General features: G+C 39.5%; 1 protein-coding gene across 3 annotated transcripts in view; it reads right to left on the reverse strand.

Moving 5' to 3' along the window:
• The window catches only part of mtor (mechanistic target of rapamycin kinase), a 319,886-nt gene that overhangs the window by 208,486 nt on the left and 93,426 nt on the right, over positions 1–17,974 (reverse strand). For all 3 annotated transcript variants that reach the window (XM_073031667.1, XM_073031668.1, XM_073031666.1), the window contains exons 18-19: positions 12,141–12,270; positions 4,191–4,441 (exon numbers count right to left, since the gene is read on the reverse strand). In XM_073031667.1, coding sequence (XP_072887768.1) covers positions 4,191–4,441; positions 12,141–12,270 — 381 coding nt within the window. The remainder of the gene's footprint in view (positions 1–4,190; positions 4,442–12,140; positions 12,271–17,974) is intronic.

Consider the following 17,974-nt stretch of genomic DNA (forward strand, 5'->3'; position numbering starts at 1 on the left):
TTCTGATGACATTCTGTTATAAATTCATCAGGTCCTAGGGATGTTGTCCACATTAATGAGCATTGATATTTCTAAACACTTCCTCTTTCCTAATACACGTGCATTCCAGAATATTAGCATACATCTCCCTTAAATCTCCATCCTCCTTCTTAGCTAATACTTCCATTAAGTATTTAGGACACCATAAATATCCCCTTTAGGCCTCTGAGTGTACCTACTCCTTCACTATAAAACCATAAGACATAGGAATTAAGAATTCAGCCCATTGAGTCTGCTCTGCCATTCCATCATGGCTGATTTATTATCCCTCTCAACCCATTCTCCAGTTTTCTCCCCATAACCCTTGACATCCTGACTAACCAAGAACCTATCAACCTCTGCTTTAATTATATCCAGTAACTTGGCCTCCATAGCAGTCTGTTGCAATGAATTCCACAGATTCACCACCATCTAACTAAAGAAATTCCTCCTCACCTCTGTTCTAAATGTACGTCCCTCTATTCTGAGGTTGGGCCCTCTGGTTCTAGACTGCCCCACTATAGGGAGCACCCTTTCTCTATTATTTCCACTCTATTCAGGTATTACTATATTCACTAGGTTTCAATGAGATTCCCCCTCTAGCTACTAATATATTTATAAAAGATTTTAGAAACCTCAATTATGTTTCCAGGTGATTTCATATCCCCCTTTTTGCCCACCTAATTGACTTATTAACATCCTGCAGAAACTTCAAATAATTTATTTGAGCACAATTTCCTACAAGAGGCATATACTTCTTTCCTTTCCTGATCAAACCCGTAATTTCTTTTGGAGACATCAGAGAATGCAAATGTCGGAATCTGGAGCAACACACAAGAGGCTAGAAGAACTCAACAAGTCAGGCAGCAGCTATGGAGGAAATGTATAATCAATACTTCAGTTCAAATGAAAGGACATGATCCGAAATGTCAACTATCAATTTCTTACTGTTAGGCCATACTCTGGAGTTCTGCAAAATAACAAATATTAATTTCACCAGCAACCATATCTGAATGTGATCTATAGATTGAACTTAAAATGTAGCTTAGAGCAATGTTCTTCTTTTCCTGGAGCTGCAGACGGGGGTTGATAACAAACCAGGAAACACCCATTCACCTGAGATGTCGGCAAATGCATGAATGCAACATGAATGACAGAGGTGATTAACACTCATTTTGGGTGTGTTGGTATGAAGATCTGGGGGTTTGAAATTATGTGCAATTCAAAGGAAGCATTACGAATGCATTGTAACTAAAAAAAATTCTCTTGTTGTTACTTCTGTTAACATATAAAATGTGATGTAATATTGGGTCAGGAAGCCCCGTCTTCCATGAGTATCTCTAGTATGATACATGCTTGTTTTGTTGAATTAAGGCTTCTATATCGACCAGCTTCAGTATCTCTCTGGTGACTTTGTTCAGTCACACCTCCTCCATAGATGCTGCCGAATCTGCAAATTTTCTCCTGTAATCCACTAGTTGCTCCTCATTTTTGTTTGTAAACCAAGGTTTCCTAATTTTACCATCTTTACTTCTTACCCTTATAGAGATGTATTGACTCTGAACTTCTATTATTTTAATCTCCTCCTACTTATTTGATGTTGTTTTTACTTTTAGCAGCAACTTCCAATCCACCTTCACACATCCTGTCTTATACGAATGACCTGGTTAAGATTTCTAATGCTATGCTGTGCGGTATTTTTATTTCAGCAGTTTTCTGCAGAAGTGGTGCGTGGTGTTAGTAATTGTGTTTCGGCTAAAGATAAGGAACCAAGTTGTCTAGCTGTGTCAGCCAGTTATAACTTTCTGCCCAATGGAAGAGTCAGGAGAGCTGGGCAGGATCAGAGTAGTTTCTGAAGGACAACAGACTGGTTTGGGGTCTTTTGGGGTGGGAGCTGCTAGGTGGGCACATGCTGTAGAATGTCATTCTAAGGAGAGAACCCATTGTAAGGAGTGCTTTGTGCAGATTAATGACTGCAGTGAGTAAGGACCAGTTTCATTCGAGATGATCTTTCAGAGAAACTAGGACTGTGGCGGGTGCCTTCACAGACCGTGGGTCCAGGGCGAGTAAAGCAATACACTTCACTACTCCAGAATCCCTTGCAGGATGCATTTAATAAATTCCACCCCATCTAGGCTCCCACACCCAAGACAATTTTAGTTAATATTGGTAAAGTTAAAATCCTTCACAATTACAACTCTGTTGGTTTTACATTCAACTGCTATTTGTCTATATTTTTGTTCTTCCAAATCCAGCTGACTATTTGAAGACATAGAATACTCAAATCAAAGTGATCCTCCCGTTCTTCTTACTAAGTTCTACCCTCAGAGCTCCATTTGCCAATCCCTTCAGCATATCAAGTACTTGTGTACCGCTCACCCCAATTAGCAGTGTGACACCACCTCATCCATTCAGAAACCATCCATCATGCCTGTTGTTAAAACAGCTAAACATAAATTGGGGCACAGATCTGGCTCATTGTATAAATCCAATTGACCTTGAGGTAGCCCTGGACTATCCTACTTAAGCATTATGATGGGAAGATAAAAATGCTGAAAATACAAAAAAGCCTAGCAGAGTTTGATAATTGGTACACCTATAAAAATCTTCCATATTCCAGGTGCTAATAAACTCATACAGATTTGTTTCTCTTTAAAACTGGATTTTAAACTGATGCTAATTACATATAAAAAGAACAGGGAATAGATTGTCTCAGATCAGAACAAAAACAAGTAACAGAGTAAGAACTGGATTAATAACTTGCAGTGTTATGTATTGTTCACGTTAACAAACAACACATGTTTGGGGGAAGCCACAAGTGTCTGACTCCAACAGTTTGCCCACAATCAATCACTTTTAACACCACACTGTACAGTGACAGTGGTCGCAGTCGACATACTGCTGCAATGCACCCACACAAGTGCAGACCTGTATCAGGGATGAGGAAAATACTGTGGGCTAATCTTACAATTCAGGAATGGAACATGCAGTGTGCATTTTTCTCAGATTATTCTATATTTTGTTTTCAGTGAACATGGCTTGGCTGATAACAGTAGGTGAAGGGACAGGGAGAGTGTGGCAGAAAGAGTTGTTTCTATTAACCTTATGCTATAATTATTTGTGAGTTAGCTGCACAGGCTCATGTGAAGAAATAGAAGAACATAATAGAATTAGGATTTAAATGGAGAATTCCTGACTCACTGACATCATCTTTATTGAACATTAACATAACATCCCTCAGGTAAAATCTGTAAGATCATGGGATGGACTGGAATAATACCACACTTTTCTCCAAGTCTCAGCTATTTGGCTTGGGCACAGCATCACCTTAACTCCACCATGGATGGTCTTAAGCTCAGCTGCAAAAGGAGGGTTGAACCTCCTGCAACCTCATAGCTGGCAACCTCATCTCGTAAAAACCCACTACTACAGAAAAGCCGATAGACCAAAGACCTCGTCCGTGGGAGAGGAAGGATCTTCATCTTCATGTGGTAAAAGCAAAAGCCACAGGACCGATTAACCTTCCATTGGCCTAGGGCTGAATACTCTGGCGACCTGCTGTTGCTGGCCTCTGCCCCAGTAAGGTCAATGGTCTTAAGAAGAGACAACATAACTTTGCACTTAATCATCATGCTTCTTACAAAAATACTTATGCACTTTTTACAATAGCGTAGCACAACGCTTTACAGTTCCAGTAACCTGGGTTCAATTCCTGTAGTTGCCTGAGAGTTTATACATTCTCCCAGTGACCACAAGGGTACCCTCTGGGTGCTCCAGCTTCCTCCCACAGTCCAAAGACGAGGTTAGTTGGTCATTGTAAACTGTCCTGTGGTTAGGCTAGGATTAAGTCAGCGGTTAGTGGATGGTATGACTCAAAGGGCTGGAAGTGCCTATTCCATGCAGTATGTCAATAAATAAATAATAAATAATTTATATTATGGTGCAGTACTTTCAATACACAAAAATTCTACAGAATAGCCTAAATAATATAAATGTGCCTTAAAATACAATAGTTCCTCAAGCTCTAATAAATGCTAAATGCATTATTAAACCTAAATGCCACCTGTTCAACAGAAGCACGAATAAATTTAACACCTTTCAGGAAGTTAGGTAGATACTCCTGGGCATTTAGATTTTTACAATTGTGGGCTCTCATTCAAAAATAAACCTACCTCTCGAGTATTGGCATCACACACTCGGATAACATTGAGGAACGTGGGCATAACTTGAGGCAAGAACTGGACACACTTTAAACCCAAAGACTTGAAGATAAAAGTGACAGCCTGAACAACCATTGTGTGGTGGTTTGAAAGAGATGTGTCTCGCAGGATACGCATGAGGGTTACAATGGCAACAGCTGGGTAAAATTCATCCAGTGGTAAATTCCCCATATTCACCAACATTTCACTGGTGCTGTAGTCAGCTGCAATCAAAATAAAGAGTAACAGTGTAAAGAAGGAATCCCTTTTGAATATTAAAAATTGTAAAGCTACAGGCCTGCTGGATCAAAAAGGTTTCTGATCATAGCCAACCTATGCAATAGTAACTTCTTAGTCTAGTGTGAGGTTATAACAGAATTATATAGAAAAGGGCCTTTTCCGAGGTGTTCACAATATCTTTAAAGGCAGAAAAATCGCAGTGAAGGATTGTAGAAGCATAAATATTAGCCTCTTGTCATATTAATAAACTTGTTATGGTTTCCCTTTACAACCTATGCTTTAAAATGGGAAACAAAAATAGGACCATGTCTTACTAGGAATTAACTTAAATTTTATATTAAAGACCAATGCTTAACAATCTAGCAAAGAAACAAAATGCTGGAAGCACTGAGTAAGTCAGGTAGGATCTGTGGAAAATGGAACAGAGTTAGAATTTTATATGAGGAAGGGTCTTTGACCTGAAACATTAACTTTGTTTTACTTACAGGGCACGAAGGGCAATAGGGAGAAGGCAGGAATTTGCAGCTGAGAGAGAAAATTGATCAGCCATGATGAAATGGCGGAGCAGTCTCGATGGGACGAATGGCTTAATTCTGCTCCTGTATCAGATCAGATTCAGATTTTTCCACAAATGCTGCCTAACATATTTAGTGATCAAGTATTTTCTGTTTTTGTTTCAGATTTCCACTTCGGCTACGACTCAATGACTGTGCCATTTGCCTTCTGTTGTATGGAAAAACTTACGATGTACATGTCAAAGCAAAAACTGGGCAAGGCTGTTGAACTGTAAATTCTCCCTAAAGCAGCTGGAGGCATTAAAACAATCTTAAGCAGTCACACATCAGCAATAACATGAACAGTATACCATTTTCCTTCAATATCTGATCCAAAAGGAATGTCAAGCATAGATACAACAAAATCATTACATACACAAGAGATTCTGCAGATGTTGGAAACCCAGAGCAGCACACACAAAATGCTGGAAGAACTCAGCATTCAAAAAGCGTGTATAAAGAGACCAAGCGGTCGGCGTTTCAGGCCGAGCCACTTCATCCAGTCACCACATTTACAAACAATAAGAAAGGTATGGTGATTGTCAATGGTGCAGACACCACCAATCTAATTTTATTTGCTTGGAGGGGTCCAAGTTTTATATTGACATTTGAGAATAACTTAACTTCCCTTAAACTACATAGCACTGCAAGAGAAATAAATAACCCCCTTGAAAACAGTCATAATAAATCTTATTTACAACTCCTTCTTAAACCAGCAGGTAATTACAATTACAAAACATTTTATTACAAATGCTGCATTTGCTGCTCAATCCATAAATATTGCAAAAAAGAGAAAATGCATCTTTGATACAATGCATCAGATATAATGTTTTAGTACTAATAGTCAATTTAGTTTAAAGGGGTGCTCAATATCATTAAATTTTATTACGTAAGGTCACACTTGATTTCCTAAAGTGCCTATAGATGAAGAGAGTGAAAGGTATAACCAACATTTGCAAAGTCAGACAAGGTCAGTGTTTGTTATACCCAGTTTTGCAGCACCACTGATATCATAAATTATATAGAACCAACATTTAATAAACCCACAATGTTAATTTCCTTCTCTGCATCACTCTCCATGTGAAATGCTTTACCAACATTCACTATCCTACTATTTTGAACGGGTTTTACAGCCCTGTAACCAGAGATTAATCAATTCCCATGAACAATCTTTATTTATTGTTGTAGGCATAAAAACACACCCTAATGATAGCTTGCAGACGCACTTGGAAAAAAAAACAAAGTTGACTTGAAAATAGCTGTTCAACTGTCCTCTAGCTATAAATAAGGCTTGGAGTTTCATAAAGTGTGTCTGGTTATATTAATGCTTCACTGAATGAACAGCACCTAGTATTGTCCAGCAATCAACCTAGCAGTGTTTAAACTCAGAATGGTCCAATCATAACTCTTACCTTTCAAACAAGTCACTACACTGCCAAACAATAAGCAATTAAGTTCATTATTTCAATCAGAGGGGGTAAATAATTTTTAAATAAAGTGGTTATTTAATTACAGTATGGACTGCATTTCCAGAGGAACATGGTGCAGATTGCAGTTATACATTAGCAGTTGGCCCAGGTCCTCGTGCACGATGCTACTTGGTGCATAAGGACATGTTTGGGCTCAACTCAGACCTTTCATAGTAAAATAATCTGCAGCTGTTGAGGTTGATAAAATTTGGCTGTATGAATAAGACACAAGAGATCCATAAATGTCTGCAAGACAGCACTTTATAATATGATGTAAAATTCATTGTCTGGCAATGTGCATTATTCAATTCCAAACAAAACTTCCTAAGAATAAGAGGAATTCAGCAGAAAATAGAAATACTTGTATTAAACAGAGAGGAGGGGGGGAGGCATTCAAATTCAGTTACTGCCACACAAAGCATATCTTGCATTATTAACGAACACAGACAGAAGACCTGAATGATTAGGATTTAACAAATGTATAACAAGGTTGTTATCATTCAAAGAATACATTCACCATAATTGTTTAAATTATTAACTAACAAAAGAAAATCTGCAGGTGCTGGAAATCCGAGCAACACACACAAAATGCTGGAGGAACTCAGCAGGCCAGGCAGCATCTATGGAAAAGAGTACAGTCGACGTTTCAGGACGAGACCTTTCGGCAGGACTGGAGAAAAAATGCTGAAGAGTAGGTTTAAAAGGTGGATAGAGGGGAGAGACAAAAACAAGGTGATAGGTGAAACTTGAAGGGGGAGGGTGCGAGTCCCAGCTATGTCTGTCTGTCGACTACGTGGTACAGTCTATGTTCTAAGCCTACACTGGTGACCGTACCGCACTTTTCCTATCCTACATCGATGACTGTATTGGTGCTGTTTCCTTTACCCGTGCTGAACTCGTCGACTTCATTCACTTTGCTTCCGACTTCCACTCTGCCCTCAAATATACCTAGTTCATTTCCGACACCTCCCTCCCCTTTCTCAATCTCTCTGTCTCTATCTCTGGAGACAGCTTACCTACTTACAAACCCATGGACTCCAACCGCTAACTGGACTATATCTCCTCCCACCCTGTTACTTATAAAAACGCCATCCCCTTCTCTCAATTCCTCTGTCTCCACCAGGTCTGCTCTCAGGATGAAGCTTTTCATTACAGAACAGAGAAGTCCTCTTTCTTCAAAGAAAGAAGTTTCCCTTCCTTCACCATCAACACTGCCCTCAACCACATCTTTTCCATTTCATGTATGTCTTCTCTCACCCCATCTTCACACCACCCTACCAGGGATAGGGTTCCTCTTGTCCTCACCAACCACCCCACCAGCCTCCGTGTCCAGCACATAATTCTCTGGAACTTACACCATCTCCAACAGGACCCCACCACCAAGCACGTCTTTCCCTCCACCCAATTTCTGCTTTCTGCAGGGATCGCTCCCTATACAACTCCCCTATCTATTTATCCCTCCGCACTGATCTCCCCCTGGCACTTATCCTTGCAAGTGGAACAAGTGCTACACCTGCCCCTACACCTTCCGCCTCACTACCATTTAGGGCCCCAAAAAGTTCTTCCACATGGGGTCCTTCATTTGAGAGTATGTTGGGGCCATATACGGTGTCCGGTGTTCCTGCAGTGGCCTCCAGTATATTGGCGAGATCCAACGTAGATTGGGAAACCACTTTGCCGAGCACCTGAGCTCCACCTGCCTGAAAAGCAGGATCACCCAGTGGCAATCCATTTTAATTCCACTCTCCATTCCCATTCCGATATGTCCATCCATAGCCTCCTCTACTGTTGTGATGAGAGCACACTTAGGTTGGAGGAACAACACCTTATTTTCTGTCTGGGTATCCTCCAACCAGATGGCATGAACATCAATTTCTCAAACTCCTGGTAATGCTCCACCCTTCACCATTCCCACTCCCCTTTTCCCTCTCTCACCTTAACTCCTTGCCCTCCCATCGCCTCCCTCTGGTGCTCCACCTGCCTTTTCTTTTCTCCATGGCCTTCTATCCTCTTCTTCAACCCTGTAGCTCTTTCACCAATCAGCTTTCCAGCTCTTTACTTCACCACTCCCCCTACAGGTTTCACTTACTATCTTGTGTTTCTCTCTCCCCTTCCCCACCTTTTCAATCTCCTTCTCAGGTTTTTTTCCTCCAGACCTGCCGGAGTGTCTCAGCCTGAAATGATGACTACTCTTTCCCATAGATGCTGCCTGGCCATCTAAGTTCCTCCAGCATTCTGTGTGTGTTGTTTAAATTATTATCAGTTTCATGAAGTGACCCAGCAGAATAGTTGTTCAGAATCACTTGTTCAAACATGCCCAGGATATAGAATCAAAAAAGACTTCGAAAATATTAAAAGTTTCCTGAAATAATATAGCGCAGAAGCTGCAGACAACATTTCAGAATTTAAGGAAAATGCCTCTTGGAAGTCTACTTGTATATGCTGGTGTTTTGGTCTTCATTTGCTTGGTGTAGATGATTTATTATGCAATTTCCATGTGTGTAGCCTTTTATAAACAAGATTAGAGCTTCACTCAACAAAGCTTTTAAAATCGCTCTAGCAATGTAAGTACCAGTATCTAAAGTAACACAAAACAGTGAGGCTCAAAGTGAAGGTGAAGCTGAAAGCTGCTTTCTTTTCTCTGGCAAGTCCACATCAGACACATGGAGGATGTTTAAAGATCAATTGCACAGAGTACAGGAAAGGTATGTTCCTGTTAGGAGGAAGTACAGGGATAGAAAGGTAAGTGAACCTTGGATGACCAGTGAGGTGTTGAATTCAGTCAAGCAGAAAAAGGAAAAGTACGTAAAATTTCAGAAGTCAGGATCAAATGAAGCAGGATTCTAAACAAGCTAGAAAAGAAATAAAGAAGGCAATTAGAAATGCTAGGAAGGGTCATGAAAAGCCCTTGGCAAGTAGAAATAGGACGAATCGCAAGGCATTCTATACTGCATCGAGAGTAAGAGGATACGTTGGCAGAGGGTGTAGGACCACAAGGATAACGAAGGGAACATTTGCTTGGATGTGGAGAATGTGAGTGAGGTACTTAAAGAGGACTTTGCTTCAGTATTTACTAAGGGAAAGGACATGGAGGACCAGGTGATCAGTGCTGAGTGTACGAATATGTGTAACACCCTGGGAAAGGTTTCACTGCTAATGTAATGGTCTTTCTGTAGAAGCAGTGTTTGGGTTATGGTTAGAGATAATGGGTGCTTTGGAATGTGAGCTGGGTTTTTTGTTTGGCAGGGGATGAAGAGGGAGAACACTGAAGAGAACCTGTCATAGGATTCAAACCGTTAGGGGACTGTGATTCAATGGAACAAGGGTCTGTAGTCGACTGAGGATCAGTAAATATGCCTTTTGAAAGAGTTGAGCTCCAACTTGTGCACATTTGATTGTTTAATTATAATGGACACTTTTTTTGTATTTTTTCTTTACTAACTCTTTAGTTAAGATTCATAAATATAATTCCTTTAATCGCATGCAGTCTGTGGTCTGTTATTTCCTGGAACTGAATTTGTAACAGGGTAACAAATTACACAGCACCCAGACAAACCAGGGTTTGGGGTGGGAGAGTTGTCTCAATCTCACGGGTTGGGCAGGACCAGAATGTGTATTCCCTATACATAAGCAGCCAAGGAAACCAGCAGGCTTTCGTATATTACGTCATTTAGAGGTCAAGGAGGAGGAAGTGTTGGGCCTCCTAAAGAGTATTAAGGTGGATAAGTCCCTAGGGCATGATGGGATTTGCTCCCGGTTATTGAAAGAGGCAAGAAAGGAGATTGATGGAACCTCGATAAGTATCTTTGAGTCCTGTCTAGACACAGGTGAGGTGCTGGAGGTTTGGCAAAGTGACTAATATTGCACCTCTATTTAAGAAGGGAAAAGGGAAAACCCTGGGAACTACAGACAGATGAGTCTCATTTGCAGGGAAATTGCTGAAGAAAATTCTTGAGGATAGTATATGAATATTTGGAAACGCATGGCCTAATTAGGGAGAGCAGGATGGCTTTCTGCGTGGCAGGTCGTGTCTTACCAAATTGATTGAGTTTTTTTTGACAAGGTGACAAGGGAGATTGATCAAAGTAGCACAACAGATGTTGTTAACATGGATTTTAGTAAAGTGTTTGATAATAGGAGGCTAATCCAGAAGATTAAGATGCATGGGGTCCATGGCGAATTGGCTGTTTGGATTCAGAAATGCCTTGTGCTTAGAAGACAGAGAATAGCGATCGAAGGGACTTAATCGAATTGTAATTAGAGGTATTCCTCAGGGATCTGTGCTGGGACCTCTGCTGTTTGTGATGTATATAAATAACCTGGATAAAAATGTAGATGGGTGGGTTAGAAAGTTTGCAGATCAGAGCAGATTGCTGGAGTTATGGATTGTGTGGAAGAATACAGCTCAATATAGATCAGTTGCAGATAAGGGTACAGAAATGGCAGATGAATGTGAGGTGTTGCACCTTGGTAGTACACTGTTAAGGGCAAGGCTAAAGGGTCCAAGTTCATGTCTCCTTGAAAGCAGCTACACAGGTCGATAGGGTGGTTAAGAAGGCTATGGAGTGCTTGCTTTTATTAGTCAAGGCATTGAGTTCAAAGCCAGGAACTCATGTTGCAACTTTATAGAACACTGATTTGGCCACACCTGGAGTATTGCATACAGTTCTGGCCGCTCCACTATAGGGAAGATGCTGAGGCTTTGGAGAGGGTGCAAAAGAGGTTTACCAGGAGGCTGCCTGGTTTAAAGGGTGTGTGCTGTCATGAGAGGGTAGACAAATTTGAGTTATTTTCTTTGGAGCAGTGGAGGCTATGGGAGATCTGACAAAGGTTTATAAGATTATGAGAGGCATAGAGTAGACAGGGAGTATCTTTTTTCCAGGGTAGAAATATCTAATACCAGAGGGCATGCATTGGGGTGAGAGTGAGTAGGTTCAAAGGGGATTGAAGGGTAAGTTTCTTTTAACTCAGGGAGCAGTCGATGCCTGGAATGCACTGCTTGGTATGGTGGTAGAGTCAAATAGATTAGAGGCTTTTAAGGGACGTTTAGATAGTATGTGAATTTGAGGAAGATATAGACATAGGTAGGAGGGATTAGTTTTTTTTGGGGGGGTAGTTTAATTTATTTTTTAGATGGCTTGGCACAACACTGTGGGCTGAAGGGCCTGTTCCTGTCCTGTACTTTTCTATGATCTTCTCCTTTAATTAAGAATTTACTGACCGCTGCTGCAAAAAGCTAATTTTCATGGCATTTATAATCTGTGCACATACATCTATGACAACAGTAAACTTGAACTTGAGAAAGAATCTCAAAATTAGACAGAGCAAGCTGCAACTTATTTTGCCCAGAAAAACACTGACAGTACTAACATTGTCTCCGAAACATTACAACAGCATTTTACCATGATTTTTTTAAAAATTAGGATTCCACAAGGGGTCAAAGTCAAAAACTTGCTGCACTGACATGTTAGTGCTATGTCAGCATTACCTTTCACAAAGATAAAGCGCATACAGCAGATCAGTGGTTTACTTGGTTCAAAAGATAACTTACAATTTCATATCAAAAATAAAAGACCAGAAGCAATTAATAGCACAGCTCATCAAAAAATTGTCAAGATATTACCAATACAGCTGATCCTTGATGTAAAACCCATTCATACCTGAATCCTGATTCGATTTAGATTCTGATAGACTGACAGCGGATGCATCACGAGATTGATCAATCATCCCAATATTAACCTTGTGTTTGTATGGATCTAACGCACCCAACAGCCCTAAGACACGGATCGCCTGAAGAAAAAAAAATCAGTTGTTAAATAATGCATTAAAGAAAATCCACACACTTAATTAGCATCTTTTAAATAAACCCATTATACTTCACAGATTTCTTGCACAAAGTGTAGGTGTTCTTGCACAAGTGTGTAACCTGTAGATTTCTTCACATTTACAATTATGCAAATATATGCATAAAATAGGTTTTAAATTTCTCCTTGAATGAAGCTGGAGCAACATTTACAAATTAACTTCAAGATCTGCTTGCTACTCTATGATCTGTCCACAGAAAGTTTATTCCAAAGATGCCTCCATTATCTATGTTGAAGGTACACAAGACCAGAAGAAAATATGAATAGGGATAGGCCACTAGACCCCTCAAGCATACCCCACTATTCAATATGATCAAAGCTGATCTATGCTGGTATCAAATAGTGCCAGTTCTCTATAACCATCATTTACTAAGTCTTATAAATATTTATTTACCTGTACCTTAAGTATACATTAATTGATCTGACCTCCACCATCCTTCTGGAATTATACTACCCCCAGTGAGGGAAAATAATCTATGCACCTCAGTTTTAAGTGACTGCCTCCTTATGTTGCAGCCATGTCCCATTATTTACAAATTTTCTACCAGTGGATAGATACATCATAATGATGCTTGACAGAAACTTATATGTTTGAATATGTTGTATATGTATGTCAGACCAGGATGCCTTGATAGTCACATTGCATTAATACATTAAAAGACTGAGCATACCCTGTTTATATCCTGATAAGAGCTACCCTTGCCTGCCTATTAACATGGGTGAAGCAGGAGACCTTGCTGTGGGTCTTGGAAATGTCTTTGGCTTGGTCTTTATTCCACATGTTGCAAGTATAGAGTGTCCAGAAAAAGATTCCTTGAACTTGTGAAATAAACTGGGAGCTTTAAGAAGGGTGAGGTACAAATCACACCTGAGCTCAACTGGGGGTCCTCTCAAAGTCAAAAACCTGCAGCTGCTTGCTGTTTAGGTTTGGATATGAAGAAGGGCAGCTTTGCATTGTTATTTCTCACTAGCAGACCGCCTGGAGCTCCATTATGATGTTTATCTCCTAAGATGAAGCAACGTTTGATCTTCCCTATGCCTTTAGGCCCCATTTTTAATACTGTAAAGAGACAGGTCTTTACAGTTCCTTATTAATAAAATGAGAAAAAACACAGCTGCTTACATATCTCTGAATTCATTTAAACATTTTTTAAATTTTCTAAAAAATGTTGCATGTACAAGCATAATGTATCTAATATATGATTCAGAAACTGAAAAATAAATTGTTCTTTGATTGAAAATCATTGATGTAGATTTTGTGGATACAGTGGTTGGCACTGAAAATGGGGGAGAGCAACACTACCATTTAAGCTACTAGCCATGTGTACTTGTTTTAAGTAGGAAGAATGTGAAGTCCTGCTCTAGTCCCCACTGTTCTCAACTGACTCAAAATACCCTCAAGCCTCCCCCCTAAAAAAATTGTTCAAATTAGTCCTAAAATGGACAAGGCAAAGATCTGCCAAAAATAAACACTGGCTATTCAGGTCTAGTTAGATTGACCACAATAATTGCTCCAACACCAACCATTACTCAGTTTAGAAAGTGGGCAAATTTGACTGATTTTTAAAAAAACTAAATTTAAACTCTAATTCAAAGAAAATTGAATTCCTTTGAAAAGAGGTCCCAAACAGAATTTGCTTTCAATTGTGTTTTACTCCTGGATAAATTTTGTAACTAGCTGATGACATCCAAAATTAATTATGTCTACCTTCAAGAACTACAGTTGGACAATTGGAATAAATGATACCTCAGTCAAAGTCTATGAAAGTGACATGATGATATAAAAACTAAAACATTACTTTTACTATATTATTACAGGGCAATCTAGATAATTGCAAAGAGCAGCTGCAAGAAAACAAGTGCCCTGAATACTCCTTTCACTGCATCCAACTGCTCTGGCTGCTAATTATGGCTATCCAAATACCATCATCAAAAGCAACAGTATGAAAAAGAAATGTCTTCATTATGCTGCAATGCCATAATGTATTTTCTTAAAACTAGCTTGATCTTCAATTTTTTTCAAATAACTGCATGTATTAGGGATGTGTATATAGATTCTCCATCCTTACCAGAATTAATATAATTTTAATCTAATAGCTCCTATTAGAAAGGATATTTTGACATTTCACACTGTGTTAATTTTACAGTTTTAGTGCAGGGAAGATTGGTGTTATGGTTAAACCAAACATCTTGGAGCCAACAGTTTCACAACGCAAAGAAGTCATCACATTGTGGTTGAAGACTAACGTGAACAAATTCTTGAAAGAACTGTCAGTCATCCTTTATCCAAAAGTAGCTCATTTTCCTTTGCATTTGCTTGACATATATAACAGCCTGGAGTCTCTGTCAAATTATCCCTTTGTTTTCATCAAAATTGATCCAATATTAACCAATTCAGCACAGAAATTATGGGTTTCTTGGAACCATTTGCTAGTTTAGCTAAAAAGAAACAGCTGGCCCTGCCCGCAAAGAAGGCTATAATCAGAGGGCATGTCAAGGGGGACGTGAGGGGTAAGTTTTGTACTCAGGGAGTGGCAGATGCCTGGTATGGTGTTGGAGGCAAATACATTACAGGCTTCTAAGAAATATCTGGATAGGCACATGGATACAAGAAGATGGAGGAATATGAGCATGGTGTACATTGGAGGGATTAATGTTTGGGTGTTTTTGATTCACTTTTTTAGCTGGGTTGGAACAACAAAGTGGGCCAAATGGCCTGTTCCTGTGCTGTATTCTTCGATTTCTAACCCAGGCAACTTAATGAAAATTGTAAGCTCTTGCTAAATGTGTCCATTGGCCTCTTAAAATGAAAACAGAAAATATTTTGTAAGTTTTTAAATGTATTTCAATTTACAAAGAAACTGACAGCTACACTTAAATATTACGAGTTAATTGTTCTTTACAGTTATAGTCATTTTTAGGCTTTTAAAAATCAATGTATGTGGAGGCACTCTGATTAATAAAACACATTTTTGATCACATCTACAGATGTACTGTTGAAAGTATCCTGACTGATTGCATCATGGTCTGGTACAGCAATTCAAATGAAAAGAAACACAAGAAACTGCAGCCCAACTTATCACAGTATAATCCCTCACTGACGGTGGTAATATCAATGCTTCAAGAAGACAACATCCATTACCATTGTTCCCTAACAACTGTGTCATGCCATCTTCTCAGTTACCATCTGACAGGAGAAACAGAAACCTGAAGGCCCAAGCCCCAGGACCCACCAGGTCCCTTCAACCATTCTGTTCTTCAGTCAACCAGTAAAAACCCTAAGTTATCTATGAGAAACCACACAGTACAAGCCCTTCTGGCCCAATCAGCCATGCTTCCAAACTACATGACCAATTAACCTGACCCTTTGGAATATGGGAAGAAGTTGATCACTCGGAGGAAGCTCACGTTTTCACGGGTAGGACGAACAGTCAGCAGTGAAACTGAGCCCAGGTCACTGCTGCTGCAATAGCATTGCACTAACTGCTACACTACAGTGCAGGTTGTCTGAATGAGCTTCCATTCACTGCCCAGTTTTTCTTCCAATTTCCAAAGACTTACAGGTTAGGATTGTGGGCTGCCCAGAACAAACTTCACTGACTTAGGCTACGTCCACACTACACAGGATAAATCCGTAACCGCAGCTTTTCTCTTCATTTTTACCCTCCATCCACAGTAAAACGGTGTTTTCGTCCACTGAAACCGGAGCTTTTCAGAAACGCTCTCCAAAGTGTGTATTTTTGAAAATGTCGGATTGGCCAGATCAGTGTGGACGGGGTAACCGGAGACTTCTGAAAACACTGTCAGACAGCAGCGCGCTATTTCATTGTTTTCTTGAACGCAACCTAACAATTTCAGAACAGACAGCAACGAAACTGATGCCATAAGAGTTAGAAATGTACTCACCAAATACTTTGACCCATAACTTACTTAATAAATAAGTATACTCACTCTGCCCTGTTTTCTGTCCTTGCTCGCCTGAAGGTGGTTTGCCTATTTATGCAAGTACTTCTCTGACAATAGATGTGTAGCAGACTAATGTAACATTAGATGCTTTATTAATGCAACAGTGTTAGTCAGTTTGTCAATGTTTGTCGTCAGCTGGGTCAATCTGTCCGTGAACTCCCTGTCGGTTGCCTCTGTATGCTCCAGTATTTGTTTTTTTTTTACTTTTAAGTTCTCCTGCATGAAAGCCAACAGCTATCCATCATTTTAAGTTTTTCTAGTCTGTAACTACACAAATGCGCACTTTTACGGCAAGATTCGACACCAAACATGTCGCTTGGTTTCAGTAGATGTGTCCTGTGCATGCGCAGGAGGAGGAGATTTGCCAAAATCTCTGTTTCAATGTGGATAGAGATATTTTTAAAAACGCACAGTGTGGCTGCCTATTGTTTTTACGTGAAACCGGCGTTTTCAAAATTATCCGGTCAAGTGTGGACGTATCCTTAGAGTTGATGCAAAACAAATGCTTTTAAACTGTATGTTTTGAGTACTTGTGACAAATAAGTTAATTGCTCTAATCTCTATGTTGCTATGTACCTGTGATGTTGCTGCAGTTAAGTTTTAATTGCAGCTGTTCATATTGTTATGCACAACAATAAATGTAAGTTTGACCTTGCAGTCAAATGCTGAAATGCCCAAAGAAAAATTCAAAGACAGATAAACATTACATCGAAAAACAATGTTTCGTGGCATATCATAAATAAAGCAAATAGTTTTCTGAGATTTCTGAAGAACAAGTTTGAGTGCAATGCTAGTTCATTAGATAAAATTACCCTGCAACATTGCCATAAATTGTCCATTTTCCTTTTATGGTACAATCTCAAATTAGAGGATAAAAAACATGAACTATTTGAAGATGCACTTCAATTTTTCATAAAATAGATGCTATTGAACTTACTTTCAAAATTGAAGCATTAAAGTGATTTGAGCTAAACTTTTAGAGCATCTTAAAACCTGCAACATTAAATTAATAGCCTCAATAAACTGCATGGTAAATGCACAGAATGAACTGAACAAATATTCCGAAACAGGACAAAATATATTCTCTTGCTTTATTTCAACGCTGCATTGTCACAGAGCACGATCAAGAACAATTACCTGCAAACATCCAATGGTTCAGAGTAAAATACGCTATTACAGTGACATGCAAAGGTTTGGGCAGCCCAGTCAAAATTTCTGTTACTGTGAATAGTTAAGTGAGTAGAAGATGAACTGATCTCCAAAAGTCATAAAGTTAAAGAAGAAACATTCTTTTCAACATTTTAAGCAAGATTAGTCTATTATTTTTGAGTGAAAAGGAGGAAAGGAGCACCATGCAAAAGTTTGGGCACCCCAAGAGATTTGAGCTCTCAGATAACTTTTACCAAGGTCTCAGACCTTAATTAGCTTGTTGGGGCTATGGCTTGTTCACAGTCATCATTAGGAAAGGACAGGTGATGCAAATTTCAAACACTTATAAATACCCTGACTCTTTAAACGTTGTCCCAACAATTAGCAGCCATGGGCTCCTCTAAGCAGCTGCCTAGCACTCCGAAAATTAAAATAGATGCCCACAAAGCAGGAGAAGGCTATAAGAAGATAGCAAAGCGTTTTCGGGTAGCCGTTTCCTCAGTTCGTAATGGAAT

Source organism: Hemitrygon akajei, chromosome 29, assembly GCF_048418815.1.
Source record: "Hemitrygon akajei chromosome 29, sHemAka1.3, whole genome shotgun sequence".
NCBI lineage: Eukaryota > Metazoa > Chordata > Chondrichthyes > Myliobatiformes > Dasyatidae > Hemitrygon > Hemitrygon akajei.